The 20,825-nt window shown below is 39.8% G+C and overlaps 1 protein-coding gene across 1 annotated transcript in view; it reads right to left on the bottom strand.

Moving 5' to 3' along the window:
- TMEM131 (transmembrane protein 131) overlaps positions 1-20,596 on the bottom strand; it is a 112,574-nt gene extending 91,978 nt beyond the window's left edge. The window contains exon 1 of the mRNA XM_072849639.1: positions 20,380-20,596. Within this exon, the coding sequence (XP_072705740.1) occupies positions 20,380-20,518 (139 nt within the window). The 5' untranslated portion in view covers positions 20,519-20,596. The remainder of the gene's footprint in view (positions 1-20,379) is intronic.
- Positions 20,597-20,825: the final 229 nt, after the last annotated feature.

Genomic DNA, 20,825 nt, shown 5'->3' with positions numbered 1-20,825 from the left:
CTTCGCAAGTCAGTTTTTTGGCATAAAAATGTTTAACTCCAAAGTGAAAAACTTCTTCTGGGTTCCCTAAAAAGACTGGCTGTACCAAGCTAACTCAGTACTTCAACCAGTATGACTGACTGGATACCTAAACAACTGAGTTTAATGCATCTAAGCCCACAAAGAATTCCAACACTTAGAAATGGAATTTCAGTTTCATTTATACACCTAAAATCTTAACTGTACATCTGGAAAGCCTTGTTCACACTGTTCCCTAATCCTCAATGTGGCAACAACTCTCTCTATCTTGACAGTAACATAATAAAATTTGAAACAGTTTAGAAGTGTTTGCACCCTATGACTAAACTCGATGAAAAGTTCATGCCTCAGTCACATATAGGATCCACAAATTGAGCATTCCTCCTCCACTCATTTCCTCTAAATGTTTGGTCAGGCAATTGTTCTTCAATTCCTCTCAAAATGTAGGGAATGCTACTTTCTTTTAAAGACAAAGAAATAAGGGCATTGCCCTTCCTGTAAAATATAATAACTTGTACAAGAATGAACATGAGTTAAAGAGGAAAGAAAAGTTCAAATAGGTCTAAATTTTACTCCCCAAACAACTATTCACACACACACAAAAAAGCACGTCTTTAGGATAAAATACAGTAACAACCTCAAACTAGAAAACTGTATTAAAAAAAAAATCCCTATAAATAACTCCTCCCCCACCCTACAACCTTTTTCCGTGACTGCCTTTACCATTCAGCTAGATGAAGTTGAGAGAGTGAGAACACACCCCTCTTTCTGCAAAGAGGAACAACTTCAACAGGAAGAAGTTAAAGATTTCCCAGCACACAGAAGCATAGTGCATGCTTCTGGAAGATGGAATTTGAATCCAGGTCTGAAAAAGGAGATCTAAACCTTCATCTCACACTTTGAAGGTCAGTGTTCTAACAAGAACAATTATTATAAGGTCACCAACATTGCCACTTGTCTCTATGATGTTTTAAAAGAAAAAGTGACATTACTTTCAGAAAGCAAAAAATAAGAAAAAAGCACTCTTGGCAGACAGAAGTAAAGGCAGCTACCACACAGAGAAACACTATTTTTGACAGATATTTGTCCCAAGCATTTCCTCACTGACAGCTTTAGTGACATCTCACTCAGCACCCAAAATTCAATCTACTACTTTATCACTGTTTGCACATCCCATTCTGCATCCCTGACTCCCCCCATATTTTGATACCTTCTTCTAAAAGGTACAAACTCCACCACCTTGCTTTCACGTGACCAAAAGTAAAAGTTAACATAAAACAAAGATTGCTGCTGTCATCTCCAAAAGTCTCTTTTGGTATGCAAAAAAACCAACCAACAACCCCAAACAACAAAATTCTATATAATTACTTTCCAAGCCACCATACCTCAGAATTCTAACGTTTAGTGACACAGGTTGAGAAAGCAGCCCAGCTCACATGGAAATGTGAAAATCACCATAGAGGGGAAGGGAGCGAGGGGGGGCTCAGATTATAAACAATATGCATGTCCTGCAATATTAACAGCGGCATAAGCAGTACTAGTCAGTCATGTCAGCAATATCTTAGAAATTTTTTTTAATGTATTTATTGGTTTTACCTTAATGATTTTCAAAACAAACAAGTCATCCTTAATCCAAGAATTAGGGGTTTGGTCATTCATTTATATTGAAGAACAGTGGGTAAGAGATTTAAAAAAACAAAACAAACACAAAACAGCATTTAAAGAGCTGTTAAGAGATCAACTCCTACAGCTTGTGAAGATTTGGGCTTTTAAAATTTATATTATTGGAGTAGGTCTATCAGTTTATAAGGTTTAATCCTAGAAACAAAGAACAAGGGAATTCTTGTCAATTTAACTGGCAATACATATGCAAGACATTCAAGTCACTGTTTAGTTTTGTCTTTAAAACCATTCAAGAATCTGTAAGCGAACTGCAGCGCAAGAAGTGAGAAAATGAAGCTTTGACATGTTAGGTTAAAAAGCAAAGTATGACAGTTAATCACAGCTTCATAGAAATGTCATGCCTATCCTCTGTGCAAAAAAAGCCAAACTACAGATAGTTGATATGGAGAGAAAACTCTCAATTTTTAACTTAGGGACAAATCCAGCATGAAATGATGTTTTCTCATGTATTTGATTTACTGCAAGTTTAACAAACACAATTTAAGAGAATAATTTCTCAATAAGAGCACACCTTCCTAACATTCAATGCACCTCTGATGTTGGGCTTCTTGGCATTCTTTTGTTTTCTAGCTTTCTGAACTGGAAACAAAGAATACACAGAACTTGACTGTGACATTAGGCACAAACAAAAACCATTAGAAAACAGCTTTTTTATATCCATAGTCTATCATCAACCAGTAACACATAAAAGGTTATTCCTTTGAATGTATGTTTTCACATAAAATTACAAATCCTTAATATTTTCCTGAGGCTTATTTCCCGTTTTAAATATTATACACTCTAGGTACAAAGAGTAGAAAGTAGCAACAATTCTTCCATAAGGATAACACACACAGAAGCTCACAGAAACAAGTCAAAACCTTCTACCCAAGCAGCTTGAACACAGGCAGCCCTTCTGTAAACCCCACTTTCTCAACCACTCTGCAGTTATTTCATCTTTGTTTCACCTTAGGAACAAAGCAACAGATGTTACAGAACATTTTGAGCGGATGACACTGTTAAATAGAAGTGCCATTCATCATTATATCATTTAAGAAATGTTTTCAGAGAGCAGATGACAGTTAGTGCCAGGTGAAGTCAGACGCACTGCAAAGCTTGGCTGCTGGCCATTTCGCAGCAGTCGCATCTCAACTCAGACTGTGATGAAGTTTCTGTGGTTATACCTTTTACTTTGTTTTAGGCTAACTTTCAAGCCTTTGTTTCTACTTTATCAGTTATTTCATCAAAGCAAGGAAATGACAAGTAAATACCTACACCTTCATGAGATGAAAGCTTGTTTTTGCAACTGACTTCTCAGACTCTCAATTCAGGATGAAGCAAGGAGTCACCTCATTCAAATGAGGCAAAGCCAATTACATTTTAAAAAAGCTCCACTGACGAGTCATAAAGAATCACCCAAATCCCTGTAAGAGCAGCTCTCAAACTGTCCAATATGGACCACAGAGAGGACGAAGGCTTCTTCAAAGTTAAATACAGATGGTGCCCGAAGAGCAGAATGCTTCCTTCGGAATACTTGCCCATTCCAGAATTAGAAGCAGTTGCTCACTATTTGCACTTGTACTACCTGAGCTAAGTAAGTTCACAAACTTCTGTACTGCAAGTCCAAAAATAGTATTTTCTGTCCTTTTACACAAAATATGTATGTCACCAATAGAGAATAGGTTATTACCAATGCCAAAAGACTCTGCAAGCAATTAAGTATGAGATCACTTGGGTATGCTTTATTAGGTGAACCATTCCCCATGCTACAGAGGAAGATGACTGTTTCTGCAAAGTCCCTAACAATTTCTCCTGGAAAAACTTCTTCTCAATGTCCAGGCTGATACCACCATGCTCCACTATCAGCCTAATACTGTAGCCAATACTTTAATTCTGCAGAATAGTAAACTGCAGCAAATTAGGAACTGCTGACTGTGCCATTTCTGTCACCCCTGCCACATGACTGGCAACTGCTACGAGAGGGGCACAATGTAACATTTGGGGTAGGAAGCATTTCAGCTGTCACAGTGTGATCTGCCACTGCACAAATCAGCAGCCAAGAAGCCAAATTACACATTAGGAAAATAATTTCTTCCTGACCCTACAGGCAATTGAAGCACTGAAGGCTGATTCTAATAGTTATTAGTCAAACTTTAAGTGTTGTTAGCAGGTTCACGGCCCAAAGAAGGAAAAGGTTGAAGATTCATATCTACAGATTTCAAGGCCAGAAGAATCACAGTCTCCTTTCCTCCTCACCTATGCTGAACAGAGTATTTTCTTCCAAGAGGAACACACAGATCCCTCTCAGCAGAAAACCTTTATCCTTTCAAGCACCCGCAAGAAGCAAATTTATCAGATTCATGAGAATCTGTGACAATTTCAGTCACTCTCACTGCTAGGATATTAAGTGATTTGAGGGTCAATTTTTTCCAGCTTCTAGCTTGCGCATCCTGGTTTCCTCTTTCCAGAGTGTAGGTCATTATTAACAGAAGTGATACAGACAACACCAAATGCTAAAAATACTGTAAGTTTCATTTGCTGTTTGTTTTCAATTTACAGCCTTTAAAATGCAACTTCTTTGCTTAAGGCAGCTTTTCTATGAAAAGCCCATAAAAGATATCAGAAAAAAGGCTATGAATGTAGGTCTCTCCACTTGCTCCAAAACACCTTTTTTTACAGAGAGCTTTTTCTAAGCTTTTCCAAACTCTTTAAAAAATGTCAAAACAAAAACCACCACCACAGCCATAACCCTTGCCCCCCACACCTCAGCTTTCTGGAACAGTAAAAACACTATCTAGTCATTATTACCAGTGGATTTCTAAATGCTTTCCCCTGCCTTTTCCAACAACATCACAGTGCTTGATGGTAAACATCTAAAGTAATAAAAATGGAAACAATAGTGGCCTAAAGAGATACTGAATTCACTTAAATTCCTCAAAGCTTAAGAAGCTTCTTCTCACAAGTTTATATAGCTAGCAGTCAAATTTTGCTCAAACACAGTCCTATTTTAATTGTCTCTGGTCCAAGCCTTTTATATTTTAGCTTAAAATAAGAAAAGTACAGACCTATAAAGCATCAAGTAACAAGAAGAAAATTCTAAAATCCTACACTTCTCCGAAGTAAACCGGAACTTAATATCAAAATCACTTTAGCCAACACCAGTCTTTAGATGTGCCTAAATTACACATAACAGAATACATTTGCATGTAATACGAGACCACTGAATATGCCAAGACTCTTGGTGCGCAACAATTAAAAAAATTCTCCATGGTTCACAGGTTATGAGGCCTACCTCTGACTGAGATCTGATTTTTAAGGTGGTTTTGCAAATTTTTCTTTCATTTAGCCACTGTCAATTTCTTAATTCCAATAGGAATGTATATTCTGGCATATATACTTATAAAAACACTATTTGAAATATTACTTAGTTCTGGAACAGATACTCCATAACATGGTGCTTTCATTTATTTTTATGTTAATCATCATCTTACATGCTTGTAAGAACTGTTTTCTCCCTTAACTCTTATCTAAACCAATTTTCTAATAAGCTGTATTTATACAATCTGGTATCTTCTAGTCTACGAATTTTCTCCAAACTCTGGAAATAACGTCCCAACTTACTAAAATAGGGCCAGATCGATTCCTTAAACCTCTCCTAATTTACACAAAGTTTTTTAAAAGTCCAGTTCCTAACCCTTTGTCTTAATGACTAAGCTCCCTTCAAGGTAACTATAACCACATGAGCCAATTACAGCATGCTAAATAAATGTCATTAACTTCTGTCTGTGTAATTGTAATTACAGCATTTGTATCACTACCGGTTAAACAGCACAACTAAAACTGGACCAGTCAGTTTTAAAGCTTTGACTATGAATTAACTGCTCATGCGCAATCACACAATTTCAATCATCCTGAACAGTGGAAAACTGAGCAGCATTTGAAATATAGGCTGGTGGATACAGAATGATAAAATAACATTATTATGAAAGGAAAATTACATTGTAAAAAATTAAATACCACACAGATAAAGAAAAACAGTACTATGCCGTAATGCAAGCAACCATTTTTATCGGCTTCAAGAATACAAAAGGCTGGTGAGCCTCAAGAAACACATCCCAGTTCAGTGTTTAACACAATAAAAATTGTTTAAAGAAAGGCCTATTCTCCAAGACGAGAGAGTCGGTGTAGCTATCAGCCTGATTTTCTGCCTACACCCCAACAGGTGACTGTTCATTGGAAACGTAAAAGATCATTCTCTTATGAGCCAGCGAATCTCAGGCAAGAGGCTCTGAGAGAGAATTACCAGCCAGCAGGCTTCCTTCCTAAATCCTCTTGCACTTTCACAGTTGATTCGCTTGTTTCTTTTCCAGTAGTCCATAATGAAGGGGAATTAATAATTTTTCCAACAGACCTCAGGAAGAGCCGTCACAGCCAAGACAGTAAATACACACAAAGTAGTAAAGATCACATGCAAAAATAACTCACTTTGAAGTCTTTTTAAATAGAAACATATTCATTCTTTTTTCCTCATTAAAACCCCTAATTACCATCCCTCAAAAAGCCAGCTTGCCAAAATTTTATTTCTGTTTACATATTAGAGAGTTGAAATAGAAACATTCCTAGATAATGCACTTTAATCATCATGTGAAATGAAAAAGCAATATATTAAGCTAAATACAAAAAGATAGAGTTTTCATTAAAAACTTCATTTTGGACTACTGATTATAAAAAACTATTTTTATGACTTTACACAACACATACTCAAATAAGTTCATATGCACCAACCTATGCCCAAGTTAATACAAGCTAAACAGAGACAGTAGATCACTTGCACTGCAATACCCAAGTGCATGACTCGATATGCCACAGCGAGGGGGGAAAAAAAATCAAATAATTCATATTCTACTGCACACAACAGCACAAATTTGAGTGTATACACTATTACCCAACTAAGCCTGCATATAATCCTTCGCTAACTTACTCATGTGTCATTTCTGACTTTAGATACAAGACAAGCTTCTTTACACAGCAAGGCCCTTTCCTAGTAAGGAAAGCTGTCACATTGCGTTCATCCACTCATCTCTTTTCCCCTTAGTTAAAGCTGATGCAGATTTTTAGGAATTCAGTGATCAATTCAGTTTTTAAAGCCAGCCACAAAACGGAAAGTGACAGCACAATTCTGATTCAGAACACAGGCCCCAGACAGACAGTGAAGCTACCGCTTAGTCTGAGAATGGAAGAAAGCGGATCTCCATCCTGAAGACACAGTTCACACATCTGGCTCATGACATTTGTCTCCCACTTTAGAAGATGGTGCAACTGCTTGAAGGTTTCTTTTACGGAGCTTGCACTGATTGGATGTGTTGTGTAATAGATATACCCTTGCGATAAAACTATAGAAACATACCTAGAAACAAAAAAGCTCACTGACAGTAACACATACTACACCTAGCGGTCTGCTTTTACTTAGTTATTTTTCTAAGAAAATTGCTTTAGATAATTTCAGAATGACAGAAAAAAGAATCACACATTATTCAAATACCTTTATTCTCAGATGCCTATTCTGTACTCAGCCTGTATTTACACCTTACAGAAATTTGCATTTTCATCCACTTCAGCTACAGCAGTTTTTATTTTAATCTGACTTTTTTGTAATAAGAGTTTAAAAAGTTATCTGCTGTTGACCAAAATGGTCCATATCAGATGGTAGCAATAAATATCATAAAACTTCACTATTAAAAAAAAAAATCAAATACTGCTTTAAAAGTTGCTAGATGCTTTAAAATACCTTTTAAAAACACTTGCTTTAGGTTGGTGCTTTACTTTTAAACATTTCAATAATTTCATTTGTTCCTCCAAAGACATTTAATTGCTGGCTCCAAAATGCTTCTCAGGAAATAATATCCAATTCTGTTTTTTCATTAAGATTTCACAAGGGGGTATGAATAAGAACACTTATTTTTAAACAAATTACAAAACAACAAAAGAACCAAAAGGAGAAATAATTCTCTCTCATCTGGAGAAAGACTTTAGCACACATTATTTTTAAGCCAAAGAGAACAATACTTCTGACACTCATGGAAACTTCTCATAAATCATTCAAAGAGATGGAAAAATTTAAAAGGGAGTTAAAGAGAAACCCAACATCTGCAAACAGCAGTCTTTTTTCTGGCTTTGGGCCATACAACTTACAGCTTTTTATTCTTTCTAATGATGGCAATTTGAAATATTTTACAATTTCAATATGCTAAATCAGGTTACACCTCTATAAATGTGTCATTATTGAGCTTGTACAGACATAAAATTAACTGGAACTAGCCTCAAAAACAAGATAACCTGTCCTGCAATGAGAGAGGGGGAAAGCAGTAGCCCCTCCAAACTATTCTTAATTCTATTCTTCATCATACTTCAGTTCTCAAATTTTAGATTAGAAACTTCTAATTGGGGCAATAAATTTTACTACTCATGCAGTATTGCAAATTGATGTGTGCACAGATAACATGGACTTATGGGAATTCTAACTTTTTCAGCATATAGAAACATTTGATATGTAGTTTACTAGAAATGACAGTTCAAAGATTCTGCAGCCTCAGGAGCACAATGCATTAACTGACAATAATTGTAACTATTCCAATTAACGTCAGCCTTCCAAACTTGCACTCTTACAAAATTAGCCACTGAACAGACCCATGGAACCCACTTACTCAAAAAAATGGATTGTGCCAACACAGTGCAAAGACCTACTTAAAAGGTACATTCAGGCTGATTAATGACCTTAATAAACCTACACAAGAATTGTTCTCTACACTGCAGAAAAGAGGAAGGAGGATGGGATTTTCAGAGTTTCCAAAAAACCCCACCGAACAGGAAGACGACAGCACCAGACAGATACCTCGCAACATCTAAATGTCTTGCTGGCAATGTGAATGCAATCAGGGAAGATCTACAGCTGATGCTCTGTGGACGCTGCTCAGTTTTCAATCCTTACTCCTACCTTGCTACCTGCTACAGAGGATGCTTTGTATCACTCATCTTAACCAATGTTATGACACAGAAAACAGCAGCCTACTGAGTGACAGAGTTCTGCTCTCCTCCCTGCCCCGATTCCACACCCCCCCCCTTTTTTTTTTAAGTCACTTAGCAGGGTGGAACTGCATGAATTTATAGAACAACAAAGGAACCTGGACAACACATTAATTTAGATTTTGCTGCATAACACTTGCAACTTGGTTAAGACTCAATTACAACTGGAGAGAAGGATCATTGGGAGGGAGGAGCACAGTATCTCCACCCTCTCTGTGCTCGTGTGGCAACTATTACTCAAGTGTCCACTGGAAAGAGCTATTAAGCCTGGAGGACAAGTAAAAGAGCAGCAAGATAATGCTTAGTCAGCTACCATATGAAGTCTATAACTACAACGATCAAAGGTCAAGAAAAGGTAGGAAAAGCCTAATGTTAAAGCCCTAGTGTTAATGATGTGGCAGTAATGCTACTTAATTGATTGTTTAGCAAAGCAGTCTGTTGACTTGCCATGTGGGAAACAGACCAGCAGGAAAAAGCTGGCCACAATGTCCGATAAAGCCAGAAAAGAAATGGGTGGAGAACAACTGCAGCAAGTTTTGAAAGAAGATAAAATATAAGGCAAGAAGAATGAAACAAAATTGGAGAATGCCAGTTTTGGGGAAAAAATCCAAAAACATTAATAAGAAATTAAAGGTGCAAGTAGGCATATGGAAATGAAATGCTTAAGTACATTTAACTGCAGAAATCCATTTCAGCTACCCAAAATACCTTGGAAGCAGTTACCCCTCAGAAGTAAATAAACAATCTCTTCTGGTCAGACTTTTTCAGAAACTGCTATGACCACCTGGGTTGACACCCCGTGCAACACAGATCACAATTTTACCCAATAATTCCAAACCCTTAGGCTTAATTACAGCATGTTTTGGAGAAACATCTAATTCTACTTTAAAGATTGCAACCACCCCACATCACTAAGTTGCCCCTTAGCTAAGGTAACAGTCAATTATCTTCACTCAAAAATACCTCTCATTTGTACTTTGACATGCCTAGCACCAGGTCTCAACCTAAATATGCACACCTTTGCTAGATTAAATGGCCCTTCAGCATTAGAATTTTTTTTCCCCAATACAGGTACTTCTAAAGCACAACAATAATGCTAAATAAATACATTTTTTAATTCAATTTCTGAGTTCCTTACTCTAATGTCTTTTTCCCTAGAGAAATTCAATTTAATCAAAGGAAGAATTCATGGGACTCATCCAGTACTGGAACTCTGATCAAATTTTCCCTGATGAACTGGAAGTTTGTTTCAGTCTTTTCTCCATCAGATAATGATATTCAGTAGTACTAATTGGCAGAGTAAGTTCACCTGTGAAGATTCAGTCTCTGGCAATGCAAATGATCTCTCCTTCAGCATCAGATATAACCAGGTTTCCCAAAAACCAAGGAATTTATTCATATTTTCATTATTTTGGAAGATACAGTTTAGCCAAAGCTATTTGGGCAGATCATGACCTAGTTAAGCTACACAAAAGGCAACTGATGAGGTATACAATAATATAAAAGCAGCTGTATCATAATATAAAAGTTCCCCCTACACACACATTCCTTTTGTTATATTTAGGAGCAACAACTTAAGAGGGCAAGAGTGGTCTCAGTGCTTTCTATCACTGAATTAAGTAGCAGGATGGCTGGGGGCAAGGGTCTTGCTAGATAATGGCCATTTCTGGCACCTCGAGACTGCCCACTGCTGGCTCCACAGACTGAAGCTACACACAGGTCCAGAACACCAAAGCAAACATACGAGAAGGAAATGGTTTTCAGTAAGGACCAAGTATTCTACGTCCCTTGCTGCAAGAAAGGAACAGCCAAACTTGGCAACATTCAATATCCAGATCTCTAAGTATTTCCTCAGATATATGAGTTGCACAGATTGTTAAGTATTACTTTAATACATCTTGTATATTAACATGTCAACCACAATCCAATTTATTGTCATATTACCAGCAGCTAGCAAAGATGGAAACTAATGGCTATATCACCCTTCACGTGAAAGATGGAATACAAATATTCCTGTTGAAACAAATTTTTTTAAGAGAAACAATGAAAGCTAGGGGACAAATAAAGCCTATGTGATGCATGACTACAGAAACAAGGAATGGCTGAGAGGGTCTTTTTTTTTTTATTCTATGATCACATTTCTTTAGTGATGCAGCAACACGTGAAACTTCCTGGATCCAATTACAACTCCGCTTCTATCTAAATTACATCTAAATTACTACTACCGTAGCACTGATTTCACCATGGAGTTACATGGAAACCCAGAATTCTCCTGTCTTATGGATATTCCCATCAGTTGCGACAAAGTTATCACAACTTCCAACCAAGTTTTTAAGATCACAAGGGAGACTCAAAACATAGAGACAGAGCAATTCAGGGTGGAATAGACCTTAAGATGTCATCTAGCTCAACCTTCTGCTGAAGCATGGTGAATGCTGAATTTGGACGATGTTGCTTAGGCTTTCATTTAGCTGGCCTTGAAAACCTCCAAGGTCAGAGATTCCACAACCCCTCTAGAGAATCTGTTTCAATGCCTAACTGTCCTCATGGTGAAATATGGTCTCATTACGTCAAGCCAGAACGTTGTAGTGGTCCTGACCGGAAGACCATAATACATCGAGGAGTCAGTGAGCCATGCAAGAGCTAACCTGAGTAGGCCCATGCCTGTGCTGTGCTGCATTTACAGGCTGGCTTCCAGGCCTGTGCTGTGCTGCACATATCCCCTGCCTCCAGGATGAGCTCTGCCAGCTCACTGCAACGGAGGAGCCTGCAGGCAGCTCCCACTTGGTACCGGCAATTATGCCACCTGGGTGGCCTTGCCTTTATCTAGAAGTGCAGCTAGAAGTTCTCATGTGAGCATCCTTTCTGCTTGACAGTAGAAATTATGAGTAGAGTTGTTTTCTTGTAAGGAAATCCAACAACAGCTTGAAGGACCAACATGGGGTAACCCTTTCTATGGATGGGGTCTGCACAGTATGTTGCACATGGACTGGAGGCCTGTTTGATGCTGCACAACTCAGGGTTCCCAGCATCAAAACAGATGTAAGATTATCTATACTATTCTCTCTTTATAGTGTTAGCTCTCATAAATAGCATTTTCAATGATATTTTACAGTGTCCGAGTGCCTTTCTTACTCGGATCATCACAGACCAGCATCTCCTGGTACAAAACAAACTTCCCCTGTTTCACTTTATGACCATTGTCTCTCAGGCTCCTGCCATGCATCTCCGTGAGGAGTCTGGCTCCATTTTCTTCATAACCTCTACTTTGATGTTAGCAGGCTGCCACAAGGTCCCTCCAAAGCCTCATCTCCATGCAGCTTGGGTCCCTCAGCCTCTCTTCATAGGTCATGTGCCCACATGAGGCCATCTTTGTGGCCTTCCAGTGGGATGGTAGAAAGCAAAACTGGATGCAGTGGTTTAGGTGTGGTCTATTAAGTGCTGAGTAAACAGGAATAATCACTTTGTTCAGTCTAGTGGCTACACTCACTCCTGTATGCTGCCAGGGTACATTGCTGACTCATGTATAGCATTTCCAGCCTGTATCCCCGGCAAGTGGTTATTCTGTCCCATATGAAGGACTTTCCATTTGTCCTTTTTGGATTTCACAAAGGTCCTGTCAGCTCATTGCCCTGTCCTCTTTAGATCTCTCTGAAATGCCGCCCTACTCTTGAGCACACTGACTGCTCCCCAGATTTGATATGCTCCAACACCAGATCAACAAAGATATTAAGCAGGACAGGTCCCAGAATAAAGCCAGGAAGAACTCCTTGTAACCAGCCTCCAAGGTAGAGCATGAACCACTACTGGGAATAAACCAAAACCAAACACCCTGCAGTTTATCTAGTTGCCTGGATAGTTTTTATCATTATCTACAAATTCTACCTACAAATATTTGTACAGCATTTTGGTGTAAATCACTGATTCATTAAGGTTTTTTCTGTATTGCCAGATAATTTTGTATTTATTTACAAGCCTCAGCTTGTAACTAGCTTTTAAATTCACTTAACATACTATATTATCATCTCAAATGGGGGACCCAAAAATCCCATAGCGGAGGCAGATGTCATGAAAAATAGCTCATTTCTTTACCCTATCTCAGTATCAGTATCTTCTACCATCTCCAGTCTGAGCCAGACTTTTTCAGTCTGCAGCTTATCTATTACAAAAATAAAGACATTTCATAAGCCAGTCACATCAAACCATGCTGAAGCCATCCAACTTCACACTGAGGAAAATACCTTGAGATGTTTGCAACAGAGTATGCCTGTAAGGAAACGAGAAAGTTTTCCATTTTCAAAAGCTAAAACTCCCTCTTTGAGAACTTCTCAGCCATTTTTTTCTTCACTACCACCCTCCTCTACAAGAACCCCATCCTACTTCAGACCTATGGATCTAAAAAGCCAAGTTAATGAACAATGGATATATAAGAGGTTTACTGGAAACAAGTGTTTCAAATTATTTAAATCAGTACCATGCTTGTCTACAACTTTGTCTCCTATTCTATCACCACGCCCTCAAATGGTGATTTAATCTGTTTAACACCACTATTAGCTGTACTCCCTGACTTAAAAACCCTGTATAACTAAGGGTTGTTTGCAATTTTTTTACGTTTAAGTAACTTTAAAAAGTCTGTGCACATTCTATTACACCAAATCTGTACAGTCCAACATAGGTCTAGGTGTTCAACTGAAAAAACCCTCAGATAAGCCTTAAGGCATCATTGTAAAGACAGGTTGCTTTATGAAGAATAGTTAATGGATACATTGGACAAATAACTTCAAAAACCTACGCATGTTCTATTACAGTCAGCTAAACAGTTCTATTAAATAACATTTTGTAACTTCATGCAGTACATAGACAGAAGGACCTCTTAGGTACATAGTTTCATTTCCTGTACACCTCCTTCCATTAAATTTCATTCAGGTATCCTTAAAACCAGTTCAATAATTACAGTAAAACTCCAGTTGTTCTCAGTTCTCTACTGCTATGCATGTCAGGCAGTAGGAGAGGTACTAAAAATGCTTATATGATAGTCTTAGTGAGTAGATCTAGTAAGTGTAGCAGGAAAATCTCAAACTAGTGTAAAACTCAATTTTATTTCTCCTTTACAGAGAGTGGAATTACATTGCAATCCTTCAGCTCTTTGCTATTTTCCCCATTACATCCAAGGTTGTTTTTAAAAACAGAGAGAGTGCACACGACCACACACACTCCTGGTTTAGTCCCTTTAATATTCCAGAGCACAAATTATCCAAGCCTGCTTATCAGAAAATGTTTAATACAGATTTTTAAAAGCTTTAAATGCAGATGCTGCGTCACATCCTTGCTACAGTCAGTAAACCGCTAATTATTCCGTGTAGACAGTTCAGAAAACAGAGATATCACACATTAAAATTTTACCAGCTGCCTCTAACAAACCCGTATCTGACACAGGATTATTCTTTGCTTGTATTTATGACTAGAAAGATAAATACCTCCCCTTTAACTCTCACGGTCATTGGTTCCTTTGGTTTCCTAAATCAGGCATCTACATTTTCAGTTTACAAGCTTTACAAAATGGAAAAAGGGAAGCTGGTGGCAAGAATTACTGCCTCCATATCTGGACTGTTTAGTAACAATTCTTCCATATAAGAAAGGTGGGCAACAGTGAGCAAACTAAGTTCAACTACGCTCCTATTTACAAATTAATGAGCTAGATTACTAATGCCAAACAAGTAAATCACTAAATAAAGGCCGTTTCAGCAATGCATTGATATATCTCCTATGCAAGAAGAAATTCTGCATCCTCCATCTTGGTATTAATAATTAAAAATGCCAAAATACTAACACAATTTTTTAGAAAAAACAGAAAGGATTTTTAAGATAACTGTAGTTTAAACTCGAATTTGACAACTACCACAGGTGAATGGATAGAAACAGTTGCTTCCGTAACAAGCACCCAACACACTCACCTTTTGGAACCACAGAATAACGCAGGCTGGAAGTGGCCCCAGAGGCCTCCAGACCAGCTGCCTGGTCAGAGTGGGTCCAGTTACAGCAGGCTGCTCAAGGTATTACCCAGCCCAGTTTTGAGTGCCCCCACTTATTACCATGAAGAGTACAGATTTACTTCAAATGCTGCCTTTTAAGGAAAAAGACACCTTCTCGCAGCTCCTCTTACACCCAGATAAGTTCATGCTGTAGACTGACAAAGTCAGAGACACCACGCTGGACAGCAGTTACTAGCAAGAGAAATAAAACGGATCTTTACTGACTTTTATTCTTGCTGAACCCGCAAACACAGGAACAAACCAAACTGCTTCTAGCCTGCGCTTCAGTCAGACAACTTTTACTGCTGCTTATGCATGAACCACAACATCCACCATTCACTGTCAAACTCCCAGCTCATTTACCAAGTTTACAGCTTGAAAGATTCTTTATACTTGTAAACTTAGTACAATCACACCATGGAATCATAACATGTATCACTTTAAGCAGAGCAAAATTGGGTAAGTTTATACACACCCAATAAAGTGACACACAGCAAACATCCAAGCTTTACTGCGAACAGCTGAAATTTTAACATGTGCAAATGCATCCAAATGCCTCAAAGTAACCCATATTGCAATACTGGCAATCAATCACAAAAATCACAACTGAAAGCTTTAAATAAAGTAATGCCTATAGACTTCTGCAAACTTTGGAAGGGCTTCATCATGTTAAGCACTAGACAAATACATAGCAAGTTCCTTCAAGAGTTTATGATCCAAAGCCGTGAACTGCAGCACGCTACCCTTCAATCGACCTCTACAGGTGCACGTACCTCACTCTGCCTCACACATGCAATATAACTGGACACTGGTGAGGGAGAAAGAGATGCAGAGGAGGGAATAGCAACCATTTCGAGATTACACAGAAGGTCATAGAGAATGTGGGGTCTCAACTTCCTGTCCATTGCACTACAATTTTTCCTTACATTTAATTTAGCCCAAAGAGTCTGCAGACAAGTATGAGAACTTTCAATTCAAGCATGGTTAATATTTATCATTCGCAAGAGGAAAGACATAGTGCCAACCTAATCAGCTTTCCCATACTTAAGTTTCAAAAACACAGTAAGACAGTACGGTCAATTTCTATTCACTGTGTTTTCCTCACACTGTTCATGATTTTGATGTGCTACTTCAGCTGCTAGAGTGTTTTCCATTTGACTGAGGTCATTCTTTCAGGATCAGATTTTGATTTAAGTCAGGGTCAAAACATTAGCATTAAAAGAAATGATAGCATGCTTTATATTAGTTCTGACTGCAGGATATGACAAACAAGCAGTACATGTGAAGAGGTTTTTTTATAATGTTATTTTAAACATATAAACTTTCTCCCACATCACCTTCCAGCATTAGACTACTTTCGATACTCATATGAAGTATCCTGGACTGCCATTTTAGATACAGGTAAAAAGCAAAAAGGAAAAGCTACTTGCCTGAGATTAGACAGAATGACAAAACCTGAATCAGAACTCCAGCATCCCAGTGCACTGTTCTAATGACAACACCTCCCTTCAACTCTTCCGTGATTATTTTAGCTATCATTTATACTCAGTAACTATCTTGTTTCTAGGATGTTAGTAGAGAATATGTCAAGCTTTAGAAAAAAAGAACATTCCGCATTTTCACTGACCTATCTGGTATCAAATCTCGGATGTTTAAATAGAAATTTTTCCCAGATCCAGCACCAAGATGTAACTTCAGAAGTTACAGTTAGAGATTGAACCTAGCCTAAATATCAACCTTGCTCTAGTTGCACCAATCTTGTGAGCAGGTGGGTAGGTAAGAGAACTATCAAAATAGTCTCAACATGCTTCCAGCCAGCTGGCCAAATAAAAAGGGATTTAAAAAAAAAAAATTTGCTCTTGTAGAAAATGAAGATTTTTTTTTTAAATATAAACAAATACAAATTAATATAAATAAAGGCACAAACACAAAACAGTTCTCAGGTAAAAAAGCATGCTGATATTAGACATTTGTCTTCAAAACATAATACTGACCATGAGACTTGTGGCATTGCTATGGCTTCCTTCAACTTGAAACCCAGAAGGCTGTTGTGTGTCATTCCCCCACCCAAAACCAACTAAAAAAATTTAAAAACACTCTCAAAACAAACAAAAAAACCCAAAGCAAAAACCACACACACTCAAATATAAACTGAAAGTTGTCCTCAATCCATGTGGCAATACAGAACGTGATAATTACACTAGGAAAGGATAAGCCTACAAAAAGCCTGAAAATCATATGTATTTGCAAAATAAACTCTTAAATTATTTTTGCCCCTCCTAAATGGCAAGAGGCTCTTTGAGACTGAATGCAGATTTTCTTTTCCTGCCATGTAATTCTTTTGCTATGGGTTCACAGATTTCCGAAGTGAAAAAAACAAACAAAAAATTTTACAATCTTCTCAGTCTTACTCATTCCTCAGCAATACATGGGCACTGAGGACCCAGCTATACAAAAAAAAAAAAAAAATCACATCAGTGTTTAGTCTGAAATGGATGTTTAAGTGTTTCTGTCTGGTCCACATGCAGTTTTCTCTGCTCTCATATTTTTTCAGATATCAGATACTTTCCACAAGTTCTATTTCTCTAGCACAGACAGTGTACAGCAATATCACTGTTCCCCATAAGTTTGATTTACAGCTTGTATACACAAAGGATTTCAGTTTTGCTTTTTGCTGTTAGACAAATGGCAAAGCTGTTTATGTTACATTTTTACCCTCAAACTCTTTAAGTATGATGATTGACATGACTGCTTCTGGTCCCCAGTCTGGAATACTTCAGCATCAATCTTGTTCCTACTTGTGACAGCTCCATAAGGAACTGCTTGTTGCTCCATCTCCATACAAGCTTGAAGCTAGTATTACTTCGGTGCATCAGCTCCATCTTTCCCCCCGTTTGTCCTTATGTACATGCAAGGTAAGAGGAAAACAGTGTCCTCCACCTTCATTTCTCAGTTTATTTTGTGATAACTTGATCTATTCTTCTCTCACTCCTATTCTGTACCTCAGTACCTGCTTCTGTTTTTTTCTGTAGCTATATATATGTATATATGCAGTATATATGTAGGAATACATACTGCACTGTGTCTTACTACAGTCACCTTCGACTCAGCAGAGTAGAAATAGTACAGGAGCAAGAATGCACAACCTCAGTTCTAATCCCTCTCCACAGCTTCCTTCCTGCAGCTGTGGTGAAACATGTATGTCCACATTTGGGAGAGGGAAAGGATATTCCTAGCTATTTCCTTACTTCCAGATTATTTTTTTTTAAACTGTGTCTTACTATGTTTAACTTGACACAACCTGGTAGAAGCTAAGGCACTGAAGGACAGAGCCTGAAACACCCTCCCCTCCTTTCTTCTGAACTACTGTTTCATTTTGAGCTCCTACCTTGGCCTAAAGGCCCACTGCCCAAGCTGGTCCTTCCTCTCCTATGCTCAGTTACCACCCCTTGCAGGCTGGCATTTGGATTGTAGTACAAGATCAGTGCAACTGGATCTCACAAGGCACTTTTGACTTTGTCTTGCTTTAAAACTCCACTGTTCTTTTATCCAGGGTATAAACAGGCATTGCACTCAGCAAAAGGAAGACTCCAAGACAACAGTTTTCAATGTGTGATCCACAAATACAGATCATCAAGGAATTCTTCTAAGGAGGCCATAAAAGATGAATTTAAAAAAAACAACAACAACAAAAACCCCAAACACCAAACCAAGACTTATTAGTGAGCTTAAATGTACCACCCATAGACTATACTCAAGCAGAAGAAAACTTGGGAAGAAAAATGAGTGTCAGAAATCAGAAAAGACTGGGGGGAAAAAAAAAAAAAATCTATGTTCCGTATGAGAATCAAATTCACTTTTTGAAAATGAGACAAGTGTTGCTGGGATAAGTTTTAAGTAATAGACTGTATCAATAGAAGGAAATGATATCAGTACAAACTATTCCATTTTCTTGTTCCGTTCAAACTCCGCAAATCTAAACCTGCCTTTGTTTATCTAGGAATGCCAAGGAAGTCCATAGAGAAAAAGCAGTATCTCCTTCACAAATGAACAAAGCCAGACCATGGCCCCAGCTGTCACAACTTCTAGGGCATGAATCAAATCCATCATACTGATGTATGACATCAGTGATAAAGCTTATAAACTCATATAAGCTATTACCTGTAAAGGAATGCAACCAAAATTAGAGTTAAAAATAGGTATTTCTGAAGCACTTGAACTCTTCTAGTACCTCAAGACACTACAGACTGAACTGACAGACTTACAAATTCTCATCACTCTAAGAATACTGTATCTTCTTCACACTGTTTTCTAAATGTTAAATTCTCTGAAGATAAAGTCAAGTGAACAAGAGTGGCTGTGACTCAAAATTCATTTTTTTATCACCTTGATATCAACATCATAATATTTGTAAAAACAAGTTACTAGGAAATTACTCAAATTGAGCCCTTCATTAGAAAATGAAAGGCATATCTACATTTATTCTGATACATGCATTATTCAGATGCACTTCTTCCCTCAAGTCTGGTCTAGAGACATGACTACAGCTTCCTTGCTAAACTTTTATTCCATACTCATTCTTTTTTATTCTTATTCTGTTTCATCCTCCCAGACCTCATCTGGCCTGATACATTTCCATCTCCTTCCAATATACCCTCCTCCAGTGCAGCAACTTGCTTGAAAATTAAATTCTCCTGTCTGCTGAAGTAAATCTGTTTCACCTACTTCTGTAATACATTACATTTATCTGCTGCTTTTCAACGCTGCCACACAGCCACACTTTTAAGTAGACCATGAGTCTGCACCTTGGAAATGCTTGAAAGCCGTTCTCAGCAATGCTACAGAATATGCTGAGGTGTTTCGCTCGGGGCTTTTTTTCCGTGTTAAACCACAATGAAAAGACAATGGGCCAAAATCAAAGACGCTAGAAGTTAAAAAGTCCCCATCTGACTTTCACTAAAGTTTGGAGAAAACGCCACCGACCCCGCGAAGGCGTCAGACACCTGTCAAAAGTTCGGGGAGGCGAAGGGGGTCTCGCTGTCACTTCCGAGCGTGCATTTTTGCCCTTTCCCAGGCAGGTTTGCCCGTCTGTTTGGCTTGGCTCGCTCTCCTGCTGGAAGCCTGCCGCAGGGAAACCAGCTCAACGCGAGAAAGCCTTTTTTTTTTTTCCCCTCTCTCTCTCCCTCCTTTTTAAAGGGCAGCTCCAGCTCCATCCCCACCGCTGTCAGGGAGGAGAAACCCCACCAAGTTCGCCCCGATGTCAGCGACTCCCCCCCGTCGCCACACACACACACACGCACGCAGGCAGACCCGCCGGCGCACCCCGGCAGCCGCGGCGGAGGGGGGGACGGGGGACAGCGGCAGCGACTCCCCGCACGGCGGGCAGCGGGACCCGGCGGCCCCGCCGAGGGGGCAGGGGCGGCGAGGCCGGGAGCCCTCACCAGCCGCCACCCCCCTCACCCCCCGCCCTGCCGCAACCGCCGCCGGGGAGCGCGCGGGCCGCGGCCGCCAACGGCCCCGCAACCGCCGCCGGAGGAAGACGAGGAGCAGAAGGACAAGAAAGGAAGGGGAATTTGGGTCTCACCTTCCTTCTCGGCCCGGGCCGTGTGGAGGAGCACCGCCAGGGCCAAGCGCAGCGCCGCGCCCCGCCAGGCAGCCGCCCAGCTGCCGGCGCGAGGGAAGGGGCAGCCGGCGGCCGCCGCCGCCTCCCGCCGCGCCGTCATCGCGCTGCCGCAGCCGGTGCGGGTCCGCCGTGACTCCGGCCGGGCCGCGGCGCGCGCGCGGAGGAGCTCGGGGAGGGGAGGGGCGGGGCGGGGCGGGGAGGGGCGGGGCGGAGCGGGGGGGGGCGGGCACCCCGCAGCGCGCTGCGTCTCCTGACGCGTGTGTCACGGGCGGGCGGGGGTTGGGGGGGGGATGGCTGGCCAGCGCCGCGCGCGCGCGTGTCCGAGGGGACATTCCCCGAGCGCGCGCGCGCACACGCACAACAGGGGCGCATACCTGCTGCTGCGCCGCCCCGCCCCCTGCCTGAGG

Source organism: Ciconia boyciana, chromosome 1 (genome assembly GCF_034638445.1).
Source record: "Ciconia boyciana chromosome 1, ASM3463844v1, whole genome shotgun sequence".
Classification (NCBI taxonomy): Eukaryota; Metazoa; Chordata; class Aves; order Ciconiiformes; family Ciconiidae; genus Ciconia; species Ciconia boyciana.
The sequence above is the reverse complement of the archived record's forward strand: the minus strand, read 5'-3'. Positions and strand labels throughout refer to the sequence as shown.